The 13,615-nt window shown below is 33.0% G+C and overlaps 1 protein-coding gene across 2 annotated transcripts in view; it reads left to right on the forward strand.

The window, feature by feature from the left end:
- MTX2 (metaxin 2) overlaps positions 1-13,615 on the forward strand; it is a 68,017-nt gene that overhangs the window by 43,403 nt on the left and 10,999 nt on the right. For both annotated transcript variants that reach the window (XM_059394219.1, XM_059394220.1), the window contains 4 exons: positions 7,716-7,788; positions 11,300-11,376; positions 12,680-12,772; positions 13,280-13,318. In XM_059394219.1, coding sequence (XP_059250202.1) covers positions 7,716-7,788; positions 11,300-11,376; positions 12,680-12,772; positions 13,280-13,318 — 282 coding nt within the window. The remainder of the gene's footprint in view (positions 1-7,715; positions 7,789-11,299; positions 11,377-12,679; positions 12,773-13,279; positions 13,319-13,615) is intronic.

Consider the following 13,615-nt stretch of genomic DNA (forward strand, 5'->3'; position numbering starts at 1 on the left):
TAGAATAGTTGTGATACATAGTAGCTGCTTACTCTATCAAGTATGTGGATGAATGCATAAATGCTTTCCATCCATTCTTCTACACAATTAGAATTGTGTCTTCCTGTCCATTTAGTTCACAAGAAGCTATGCATTGGGCCAAATAAATTAGCCTCTTGCAGGACTTACTGAGGTTGTTTTAATGTTTTGCTCCAGGGCTTTGGAAGAAAAATAATACAAAAAGCAGTTCTGCATTTGGCATATGTTGTCTAATGTTATTTAGTAGCCCTTACAGAAGATTCCAGATGAGAAATGTCTTTTGGAGTTCAGTATAAGAAGTTCAGTTCAGGAGTGACCCCATTCTTTTTTGAAGACTACAAATATTCTATTGATGGAGTCACCACAGTTTATACAATCAGTCTCTTATTCATGGGTATTAGGCTACTGTTATTATTATTAGAAGTATAAATATTATAACTATAATAGGGCTTAGGCATGAATATTGTTACATATATCTTATAAAATACGTGAAGATGTTCATCTGTTTCTTGCAGTACAATTGTAGGGTCAAAGGATATGTACATTTAGGATTTTTGTAGCTGTTGCCAAACTAACATTGGATTAGACTGCATTGATTTATACTCCAGGCACTGGTTGAGTATCAGTTGTGTTTTGAAATTTGACTAAGCAGTTTTTAAAAAAATGTTTTTATTATCAGAAGTTTTGTTGCTTCATTAAGAAAATTCACATAGGATTAGAACTAGAAAATTTATTGAGTTTTAGACATCTTTAGTCTTCATTTTGAGATTTGATATATTTTCAGATTTTCATGTTTGTTCATTCATTTATTGAGCTGATCATCATTATCTGGCACATAACTGTGTATTAAAATAGTAAATGCTAGTTTTAGAAGACAGGTATCTGAAAAGAGAAGCAAGAAGCATCAGAAGCTTGCCACCATGTTACTGACAGATTGTTATAATAGGATCCCTGTCTGTATTCCTGATATTCTATTATCTACAACATTTGAAAGGGTTTTTCCAACATTTAAACTGCTAGTTTTATAATCTCATCAAAGCAGTGGCATTATTTATAATAACAACTTTTGAATCTAGGATTTAAGGTATTTTTAAGGGTTGAATAGACTGGTAACAGATCGTTCTTGTTCTTTATACTTTTGGCTTTGGTTTTCCTTATGTACAAATAAAATATATTTTATTTTTCAAAATCATTTTTTACAAAAAAATTCTGAGCCATGGTTCCCAGAAGATATGATTCAGAAGTAATTACTGAACAAATAGAATTTAGAATCTTCATGGAGTATCATAGGTGTCATCTTCTGGGATTGTTTCTAGAATTTCTCTGATTTAAAAGTTCTCAATGAATGCTCTTTCTAAAGCATTCAGCGTCAAGAAAAATTTTTAATCCTTTTGTAGTTACTTTTTTCCTTTCTCATAATAACAGTTGGTGACATTATATATTCTTTTTATTTTTATTTTATTTTTTTTTTTTAAAGATTTTATCCATTTATTTGACAGAGATCACAAGTAGGCAGAGAGGCGGGCAGAGAGAGAGGGAAGCAGGCTCCTCGACGAGGAGAGAGCCCGATGCAGGACTCAATCCCAGGACACCAGGATCATGACCTGAGGAAGGCAGAGGTTTTAACCCACTGAGCCACCCTGGTGCCCCTATATATCCTTTTTAGCTTGGGGTTAGGAATTTTAGAATCAAATTTGCTACCTTATTAATAGATATTTGAGTTGTTCCCAGTATTTGATTATTATGGATCAAACTCTATGAGCATTGTTGTACATGTATGTTAATGACTATATGCCTTTTTGGGGGTTATAGTTCTGGGCATGGAATTGTTGGCTGATAGGGTGGGCATATGCTCAGTAGTAATTACTGAACAGTGTCAAGATGGTTGGATTAATTTATACTCCCACCTGTAATGTATGAGAGGCTCCTCATATATATGCGCGCACGCGCGCACACACACACACACAGTCTACTGACCCACCCTTACCCCATTCCCAAATCTGGATACCCAGAGACAACCAATTTTCAGTTCTTTTAGCTGTATTATTTTTCCAGGTATTTACCTCTGTATTTTTAAGATGCTTGTGTTACTATTACTTTTAAAAATTTTAAAGTATCTATTGAATTCCACTATGAAATTCTCCTCGTACAACTCACCTTTCTCTCCTTCCCCATCTTCCCAATTGTCTTCTCACTTTTTTTGGTCAGATTAATACTGATACGTAGTATTCCCATTATAATTAGAATATAAATATTGATCTCAGTTGAGTAGCTCAGTGTACTATGCACATAATCTTTCTATGTGCCCCCCCCCAGGTTAGTAATTGTTTTATTTAATTCATTTGGATAGTTTCTTTCATAAACTTTGATTGAACTATAAATGCTCTCCCACACAATGGTCAAATGCGTCAGATACTTTTTTTTTCTTTTCTCTCAGAAATACTACCTTTGAAACTTCTGTTCCTTCTACTCTGATTGGAGCAGTTCCTTTCTCTGCTGGCTTCAGAGCTGTTTTCTTATGACTGCTATTCACCATCATCCAGGGAATTCTCTTTGCCTTTTTTTTTTTTTACGTTGGATCCCTTATTCTCTGGATCCCTATTCTTTCCCACCCCCTTCCCTCCCTTGGTTTGTTATTTTTATTTTGTGCAGCACATTCTTCATTAGCTTTCTGAGAAAGGGTACATGGGAAATAAAAATTTAAAGACCTTGCTTATATGATACTGTTTTTATTCTTTCTTCATATTTGATTAATAACCTTGGCCTCATGTAGAATTTTAGGTTGGCAAGATTTTTTTCTTAGCATTTTGAAGGCCTTATATTACCATTGAGGTTTCAGAGTTGCTTTTGAGACATGAATGTCATGTATTTGCTCAGTCCTGTGTATGCTTCACTTTTTTAGTTTTCTTTTTCCTGTTTCTTTTCTTTCCTTTCTCTCCCTTCTTTCCTACCTCCTTTCATTTCTGCCTTCCTATATGCTGTGATCAGATTCCTTAAACTCTTCGTATGTTAATGTGTTCCCGTATTAAAATAGGCATATCTGTTGTACCTAACTCTTGGGCAAAGCTCTTATGCAAGTACCTGGCACAGGGTCGTAAGTGCTCAGTAAATATTAACCATTATAATTTTTCTTTGAAGTTGTCTTTTCTCTGCAATATTTCTTTCCTGTCACTTCCTTTTTTTTGCCTTATTTTGGCTCTAAGTTTTATGTTCTAGGCTTTCCTCAACTATCTCTTGGTCTGTACTAATAATTTATATTTACGAGTGAAGTGCTAAAAAGCTGATGGGGGAGATGAGGGTACTTTTTGACATGCAGGCTTCACTGTGACTGATTGCACAGTGAGTTGCTCTTTCTGTTGGCTTCTACCCTCCCCTCCCCCACCCCGACCTATACTGTCAGCATTTGTAGGGCTTTTCCACAGTTACCTCTCCTATCTTGGAGGGACTTAATTTGGTTGCCAGTGTGTTGGAGCTAAGGGGGAGAAGGTGCTGTGGGTCTCTTCAGTCGATGTGTGCACTCTCCCTTAACCTTTCTCTTTTCAGTGTGACAGTCCCACCGCACCTACTCAGTGCCCTCTGCAATGCTTGAGACTTGGTCGGGAGTCTCTCTGGTTTGGTTTCTTCAGAAAATGAACCTCTGTCTCCTGTCAGGTTGGGGGCAGGCTAGTTGTGTGATGCTTATACAGACTTTCGGCCACTCCTCTTATTTTTAGTCCTTTACCACGTCTCCACCTTCTGTGGTACTTGGTCCCTCCAGTTTTGGAATCTCCTAGTTTCTGTGATGTGGACACTTTGATTTTTTTTCTCTGCATACTCATAGGTTTCAGCTTCCTCTGCCCTGCTAAGTCTGTTCTCCATCCAACAGAAATGGGCAGACATCTCTGGTCTGCTTTGATCACCTCTCCACCTTCTTTGTGTCATTCTGGATTTACTAGTTTTCTGTTTCTTCACTGTTATTTTAGTAGAGTTTTTTTTTTTTTTTTTAAAGATTTATTTGTGTATTTGAGAGAGAGGGAGCACATGAGAGAAGTGTGTGTGTGGTGGGGGAAAGGGACAGAGAGAGAGGGAGAATCTCAAACAGACTCCCCAAGGAGTGCAGAGCCTGATGTGGGGCTTTAGCTCATGATCCCAAGACCATGACTTAGGCCGAAATTAAGAGTCGGATGCTCAACTGACTGAGCCACACAGGTGCCCTTATTTTAGTAGAATTTTTGAAAGATTGCAGAGGTAAATGTGTAACTTCAGTTCTTTGTGTTTACACGCTTATTAAATTTAAGGGTACTGGGTACTGTGTTCTGTGTGTGTATCTATGTTTAAAAAATTCCTTACCTTTGGGGCGCGTGGGTGGCTCAGTTGGTTGGACGATTGCCTTCGGCTCGGGTCATGATCTTGGAGTCCCAGGATCGAGTCCCATATCAGGCTCCCAGCTGCATGGGAAGTCTGCTTCTCCCTCTGACCTTCTCCTCGCTCATGTTCTCTCTCACTGTCTCTCTGTCAAATAAATAAATAAAAATCTTAAAAAAATTTCCTTACCTTTCAAAGAATGAATGTATTTATTGACTCTAGTTTTAATTTATTCACTCTTAAGTTCTTAGTTTTCACAGGTTAATAAACTTATCTGACCATTTTAACAGTTGGGAGTTGCTCAGCCAAGTAAACTCTATATTCGTTCTTTGTAAAATTGAAAATATTATGGTGCTTAATGTGTCACTGTCATCAAAAGTTGATGGATCTCTTGCAGAGTTTGTGGGCACTCTAATATTGTGCAGATTATTTTTTATAAATATTTAGCCTGGTCACTTTCAGATGATGTCTGCCTGTCTTTTTTCTTTTTTTGCCAATGGGACTTGCCCTTTTATTTATTTATTTATTTATTTTATGTCAGCCTGTCTTGCTAAGATGTCTTTTATGCACTGATTATCATGGCTGTAGATCCATGTTGTCTAATAGAACTTCCTGCAGTGATGTAAATGTTGTTACTTATATTGTTCAATAAGCACAGTATCCATTAGCCACATGTGGCTATAGAGCACTTGAAATATGGCTAGTGTGACTGGGAAAGTGAATTAAAAATTTTATTCAATTTTAATTTATTTAAATTTAAGTTAAATAACCACAGGTGATTGGTAGCTACCATATTGGACAGCACAGTTCTAGATTCTGATAGTATGTGCTAACTTTTTGGTGCAAATTATTTTATATTTTTAATCACTTGAATTAGTTTGGAATAAAGTATCCAGCTGAAGAAAAGGAGTTAGCAGAGTTATCCTAAATTTGCTTATTATAATTAGAACTACATTTTTTCTTTGGATTTACATAAGAATAAAAATATGAAGACTGCAATTTCAGAACTGAAAATAAAATGTGTTTTAGGTTGGTGTATCATGCTGTTTTATTTGGGGGCTGATAAGAGACGGAAAGTGAAAGTTGAAATTATTATTTTGGTACCTCTCGGGAATTTCCTTCCATCCTACAAAAGAAAGGAGAAGTACTGTTTGACTCAAAGCCTGGTTTGGATTTAACATTTTTTTATATCCTCAAAGACAGTCATTGAAGTGTTCTGTTCTGCATTTTTAATGTTTGAATGAAAATATTGTGTTTGTGATATCAGACTTCTTTGTGAACTAACTGCAGGTTAATACATAGATTACTTTTAAATCTGGGATTGTAGTAAATGTAAAATTAATCTTTGCTAACTAGAATTATGCCATTAGTTGAGGTCTGTGCTGAGTTTAGTGTTGCTAAATTGGTCAAATGCAATCAATTGTATTTTATTAAAGTGAAAAATTCACAGAACTGGAAACATGGCTTTGATTGCAGAACATTACCATTTTGCTTAATCTTTTTTAGTGAAATAATAGCTTTTTGGAAAGGTGGTTAGTACAGTTGCCACTGCATTTCGTTTAGCAAAATATACAATATTTACTATTCTTATAGTAGTATAATTGTTGACTAACAAGGGAATATTATTCAGACATTTTAGAAGATAATATTAAATAGTTCTTTCAGATTCTTTTTGTTCTTCTCTGAAGGCCTCAGTCCACTTTTATTCCTTCATTCTCAGAAGGTGATTTCTTCTCCGATTTTATAGAATGTGAATATTCTCTCATTTTCTTGTCCTTCTTGCTTATCAACTTGCATCATTACTGATCCAACCACCCCTTGTGTTAGAGTGGGAAAGGTGTCCTGTTTCCTGACAAAAGACCAGATACCTATACCTGTGCTCTTAAAATCCCTTTTTACCTTCTCATGGATCTTGTATGCCTGTTACTCTCCCTCTTTTTTGTCATTTCAGTGTTTCCGGTGTGTTTTTTTCTTTTCTATTTATCTTTTAACAAGTTCAGCCTTTCTTCATCATTGGGTACAGATATATATATCGGAGAAGCAAGACCCTTCTAATCCCTTCTTCCTTTTTTTGAAAGAGCTGCTGATACTTCTTGTCTCTAATTCTTCCATTCCTAGCAATCTGTGTTTTCATAAGCCTTCCACCTGATTTTGATCCTAGTCTATACTTGTGGATTAGTCAAGTAGTTCACTGTCATTGTTATAATTTGGGAGGACACGTTATAGTATTTAGAAGACAGCATACACTTATTACACAGAGAAGAATCAAGTCTTGGTTGAGGTGGTGTTTAAAGCTAGAAGCTAGTTTTTGGTGAATGTTAGAATTCAGTTTGGCTATGAGTTCTAGAAAACCCCAAATACCAGAGACTTGAAAAGATAGTTTATTTCTTCTTATATGCACAGGTAATCAGGTTCAATGACTCCCATGATTCTCGAGGAACTAGGCTTCTTCACTCTTGTTGCTCTGCCCATCTTCAACTCTCAGCTTCTATTTCATAGTTCAGTCTGACTGCTGTGGCTATAGTCCTCCTTTTTCATATTCTGCTGAGCAGGAAAGGAAGAAAGAGGAGAGGCCAAATCTCTTCCTTTTAAAGAAGCTTCTAGCAGTGGCCCAGAACTTGAAGTCCCTTTGGCCGGAATTTAGACACTGGCCACATCCAGTTGTAAGCTTATTTCAGATAGCCATGTGTGAAGATATAATTCATGGTTTTTAAAAGGGATGGCATAACAATCCATGATTTGGATTCACCACAAATGACTTACTTTCTTATTGTTAGACATTTAAGTTGCTTATGAGATTTTTTTACTATAACATAGTACAAACCAACAACTTAATGTCTTAAAAAAACGAATCAGTGGGTTTTTATAAACTACACGTTAGAATACTGAGTATTATAGGAGAGAACTTGGAAGTAGCAGAAATAACATTTTGAGAGTTTTTCTCTAAGCTGAGAAAGTAAAGATCCCGTGAAGAATAGTGGAATTAAGGAATACTTTATAAAATTTGGACTTTAGTCATCCTTAAAGAAAATTAAATCAGTATTTAGTATTGTTGGCTTACACAAACTAATGTGGTAAAATAAGTGTAGATAGTTTACATTTTTTTTTCTTAAGAGTGTATAAATGCTTTAAGTGTCAAGCATTTACTGGTGTCTAAATTGATTTTTTTTAGTACTGAAATGACATTTTGTTTTGTTTGGAATACAGATCTTTTGCTTTAAATTGTTTCATTCTTTTTTAATAAAGCGTTATTATATGAGCTGTTATTTAAATTTAGGAACTAAATAAATAAAAAGTTGTGTTCAATTTATACATACTTTCACTAGGCTAACTGTACTTCTCTTGATTTGCAGGCCTTTTTGCAAATGTGTAATCTGCCTATCAAAGTGGTTTGTAGGGCAAATGCAGAATATATGTCTCCGTCTGGTAAGTTTTTAAAAATTCTGTTAATATTCTGCATTGATAAAATTGTAGTGCTGGTCCAGTTTGTACCTACTATTTTAGAGTCCCATTTTTGTTGTTTACCCTTGGAATAATTTTCCCATGGTTTTGTAAAGTAACAGTTGTAAACTTGATAGTCTTTGGGTGGACATGGCTATTGGTTTCAACTTTGTGGTGTTAGTCGATTACTGGAAAGTTACAGAAATTGTTTTAAGTAGTAAATAGTAAGAAAATACACAATCTCAGATATCCCCAGTCTTATTTACATAGGACCTTTTCCACTTCAGAAAACCAATTTTGATAATAATGAATCCATTCATTATTATCCACACTTCTCTAAACTATGTTCTCCTATTATACAGAAGGAAGAAGAGAGATTGTGGAATAATTAAATTTACTTGTCAAAGACCTTAAGTTCATCTCTGAATGCTTTTGGTTTGTAATGATTTCTTTTTGTTTAATTTTTATTTCAACAGGTTTTTAAGATATTTATTAAGCTTTTAGCCTTTTTCCTATTTTTTATAATCAGTATTGCCTTTTCTGTGTGTCATATATTGTAGATAAAGGTAAAGTTTTAAATAAATATGGTTCAGATAATTTTTAACATCAAAATATAGTGCCACAAAGCTGATAAATAAATGTTAACTAGAATTGGTATGGATTATAATTATGGTTCTGCTGGTCCAATGATAACATAGAATCACACCTTTATGGGTAAATCCATTGAGTATAAATGTTTGGGATAAATATGTTACATTGCTTTTTAGGGAGACATTTATCTCCTTACTCTGAAAATAACTTAGAAATGATTTGTATAAAACATTTTTTTTCTTTTCATCTTAGTTTTTTTTCAATCTTAGTTTCTTAAAGGTGGTAATAATTGTCAAAAGCTGTGAGGACAGCCTCCATACACACTGAAAAGCCTATATCCATACATCTACACTTACAGATTTATGAATATACTTTCTAAAACATCTCCATAAAAAAATTTCTAGACTTGTAAACATAGACATATTTTAGATTATTGCAGGCCATTAATTGACTCATTTTCTGTTAATTTTGAATGTAGGTTTTATAAACTTTCTGAATTCTGGTGAGATGAATCATATTGGGTTCTATCTATCTTTATCCTTTATGTAATCATACAAAAAGAGTGTACCTACATGTAAAAAAGTTGATAATCTAATACTAAAGTTGATATCTTTGGCAAATGAGGAGAAGCCCTAGAGTTCATCCACCTATTTCCTAAAATGACTATACTAAGTACCACACAGGTAGATATCTTTTTATAGACTCTATGAAAGACAAATAACTATTATAGAGGCTACAGAACATAAACACACACATACAGACATACATTCATAGGAGTCTCCTGTAGGTAGATGAAAGTGGCACTTTCTGTTAAGGTGTTCATTTAAATTTCATCGTAACTCTAGTATTATTCTCTTTCATCATATGATTGGGGAGGGATCGGGGCAATGTTTTATTTGTTTGCTTGATCTTATAGTAGTAGAGTTTTAAAGCAGAGAACATTGTGGAAATAATCAGAAATCAAGTCACTCTTAGCTAAGAGTTAGGAAATTTTTACTCTAATCGTTTTGTGACCTTGTCACATATTGACAGTTTCCTTGGGAAATTTCACTTTTCTTTTTTGAGCTTCAGTGACTTCATCTGTAATATGTGGTGGTTGGATTAGATGGTATTTGGGCTCTTTTTATTTCAGTCTTTTCTGAATCACAGACTTCCTTGCTTTCTTCTTGCTTCCTTTGTTTAAGTCCTAAAAAATGATTATTCTGCCTAAAATAAGAAATAGGGCCCTCTGTTTGTTTTTTTTAAATTATCTTCAATTGGTGCCAGAGAATAAATATCTCACAGTGCTTTTCTTGAACCTGCAATAATAAGGATATAACATTGGCTCCACTTTAAGTCAGGCTAGTGACAAAAACGTTACTCACTTCTAATTTGTTGCCTTGATGTATATATTTCTTTATATTTAGGGATACATGAGTACTCATGTATTTGTTGCCTTGATGTATATATCAAGACATGTAATGATGTATATATGAAGGCATGTAATTTGTTGCCTTGATGTATATATTTCTTTATATTTAGGGATACATGAGTACTCATTTGACTACCCACACTGCTTTCCTGCTTCAGAATCTACAGTACTGAAAGTATTTTTAAAAAGAGAAAATACAAACTCCTTCTTCCAAGAATGCCAGACTGGATATTGAAAATGAGAAATACACTCTTCTTTCAAAATATTATAACCTAAAAATAGCCTTCAGTCTAGGCATTTATCCACGCATAGTTTTCATTCTCAGATCATTTTATCTCAGAGGACCTGTACTATTTCTAGCATTAGAGTATTTACAAAGATTTTATCTCAAGTTAAAAAACATTATGGCCTAATACCCAGATAAATTCTTTTATTTTTTGCAAGATTTATAAAGCAGTAGAAGAAAGGAATGTGGAATTCAGTGTTTTTATATTGGTAACTTAGAAATGTCTTCTAAATGTATTGTTGAGTTGTTGTTTCCCTGAAGGCCTGCTTGCCTTTTGTAATGCGTTTTATCCTAGGGATTTAGATGAAGCCTTGTTGGTACTCTAGGCCTCATCCATTACCCTTGGTCTGAGTGGGGCAGAGAGGAGTGAATCTGTTGAAAAGGACCACGAATCAGCCTACTGTTAGTGTGAACTCTATTTGACATAGGTCTGATAGCAAACTTCATCCTCTAACTTTAGGGGTGAACTTTATTGCTATTTGGAGACTTATTTTGTTATCATCTCTGATAATTTCATCAACTATTGGTATTTCTAAAATGAAATCCCACTTTTTTAATGTGATATTTATTTAGAGAAGCCAGTTTTTAATAAGCATGCTTATTTTTTTCCCCCCAAATGTGTCTGGGAACATACTTTGTGTTATAATTCATAAACTAGCTTATCTTCAAAGATTGCTAATTCTTTTAAATTCCTAATTTTTTTTGAGTAAAAGACATTTATTATTGTACCATTATGTGCTTAAAATATTGAACTTAATGGTATCTGAGATTTAAAAGTGGATGTAAAAAGAAGTCATCTTCTTAAATGTAGTTTAAAATACAGATTGATTCATTGTACTCTGAAGAGAAAGTCCAATTACATTTCTTTCAAATCGGTCAATGGTCGTGAACCAGTGTTCTGCCTTGGTTCATCTAATTTCCATAATTAGTATTTACTGCTATATTATATTTTATAGCAGTTTGTAAATGTTAGTTCTGAAAAGCTAATATTGTGATCAGTTGTTATATACAAATGAGAACTCTAGAAATGAATCTCCTTTTTCTTTTAAAATTAGTAATCATTTAAAAGTTTATAGAATTTAATGTACACATTTAATTATAATTTTCAAAAGTTATAGGTTTACAAAATCAGTATATTAATAAAACACAATCTGTTTTTGTATTAGTTTACTGGAAGTGTCTTCATACATTTTTTTCCTCCTCAACAGGTAAAGTACCTTTTATTCATGTAGGAAATCAAGTAGTATCAGAACTTGGTCCAATAGTCCAATTCGTTAAAGCCAAGGTAATAAAAAAGATATTAAATATATTTGATCACAGTTAGTCTCTTTAAAACATTTTTATTTATTTATTTATTTAATTTTTAGATCACAGTCTTAAATAAGTCATTTATCATACTTTAATGTGTCTTAATATTTGTATTGATTTTAACCTAGTTTTTAAAAAATGCCAATATAAACTAGTAGAGAAATAGTTCTAAAGTATAAGTTTTTTCCTCCATAATGTAAATCAATGGCAAAGGATGTAATTTGGTCTTTACAAAATGGTAGATAATTTTCTAACTTGCAGTTAATGAGAGTTTTGGTCATAAATGAAAATTTAGGTTGTTATAAAATGTCAGGTTAACCTTTGAGAGAGAGATACAGAATATATTTAGAAGTTGAACATATTAATATATACATTTGAGTTCAGTAAAAAGGACAACCCCCATTAACATTTTGCAGAACACCCTTCCAAACTTTTCTCTTTGCATATACAGAAAAATGTAGATCATGCTATTGTGTGCTATTTTGTAACCTGCCTTTTAATATCATAAATATGTTTGGAAATTCTTCCATGTTAATGACCATAGAAATATATTATTCTTTTAAGTTGTTGTATACTATTTTATTGTATGGATATATTGTAATTTTTTTACTTAAGCCTTTATTGATGGACACATAAATTGTTGTCAGTGTTTGGCTCTTATTATGTGTTAAGATAAATATTCTTCTACAGACACCTTTATACATTTGTCAGATTATCTCCTTTGGATAAATTCCTAAGAGTGATGCTGAAATATTAAAAGATACTCATTTTTAAACATCTTACCACAGGTGGCTGGATTGAACTAAAGGGTTATAGAATTTTATGGATCTACTCATTATTATAGTATATTAGAATTTTAAAATTAGTGTCTATTTCCCTATACATTTACTAACATTTTCTTTCCACCTTTGACCACTTTATAAGCAACACATGCCAATCTTTTGGCATTTGTTTTATTACTAATAAGGTTAGTCTCTTAAAAAAAAAAATAAGATTTACTGACCATTCTGTTTTCTTTTTTTGTGAAATGATAATATAATTTTGTCCATTGAAAGATACATTTTTATAGTGGCATATAAATACTGCTTATTAATATTTATCGTGATAGATTATTAATTTTTTTCATGTATAATTTTAGAGATATTTCAGAAGTTTATTAGACATTTATAGTAAAAACATTGATGTAGTAAAAACATTTATATTCACTCAGTAGTAAGATAACTGAAAGTTTTTGTCTATTTAATATGATGCTCTTTTAAATTTTTTTAAATTCCCTTTAGGGCCATTCTCTTAGTGATGGGCTGGATGAAGTCCAAAAAGCAGAAATGAAAGCCTACATGGAATTAGTCAACAATATGCTGTTGACTGCAGAGGTATAGTAGAAGATAATAGGCCTTGAAAAGAAACTTCCCTCTTACAAACGATCATCTTTCTTATGGGTTATTTCAGAGTTATTGAGAAATAAGAATATAGTCAAGCAATTCTAGGGCTAGGATGGTTACTGAAATTACTTGGCTATATTGTTCGAACAAGTTGTCTGACATTTACAGGTCTAGTTTTTCTTTTGGTAAAAAGGAATGATTCTTGTCCACTCATTATTTGACTTTGGCCTTGGGAGGTTTACTTAAATAATATCTCTAAAATAGTTTAATGGTATTTAGAGATGTACTACTTTATGAATAGGAAATGCTTTTTTTAAGTATTATCATTAATTAAATTTAATAATTCTGTATAGTAATATTAGCCAGAGAGGGAAAGCTCTCATATATGTGACTTTTATAAAGTTGGTTTATAAAAAATCACTATGGCAAGAAATAATTTTCTTTATCCATTTTCTTTTTGGTATTCTAAAGTTTTAGTGACTGTTCTTTTGTTCCTAGTTGTATCTTCAGTGGTGTGATGAAGCTACAGTAGGGGAGGTGAGTGGTTCTGCAGCATTTATCTTAATTAAAATTTAATGAGAAAACACTTTTGCTCAGAATCGTAAGTCCCTGCTCATAAATGAAACATTGTGGTTTATACCATTAGTGATATAGTTTTTCACTTACTTTAATTTTGCTTGCACATACATTTTAGGGAAGCTATGTGTCATTGTTTGATGTAACTGGTTGCAAAGTACATAAAAGTTTATATATTTTTAAAGGGAATGGTTTGAAATTTTAATTTTTTAGATTGCAAGCTATGTATTTTTTTCAGATTGCTGTATTTGTGTTCTG

This window comes from Mustela nigripes, chromosome 3, assembly GCF_022355385.1.
Source record: "Mustela nigripes isolate SB6536 chromosome 3, MUSNIG.SB6536, whole genome shotgun sequence".
NCBI lineage: Eukaryota > Metazoa > Chordata > Mammalia > Carnivora > Mustelidae > Mustela > Mustela nigripes.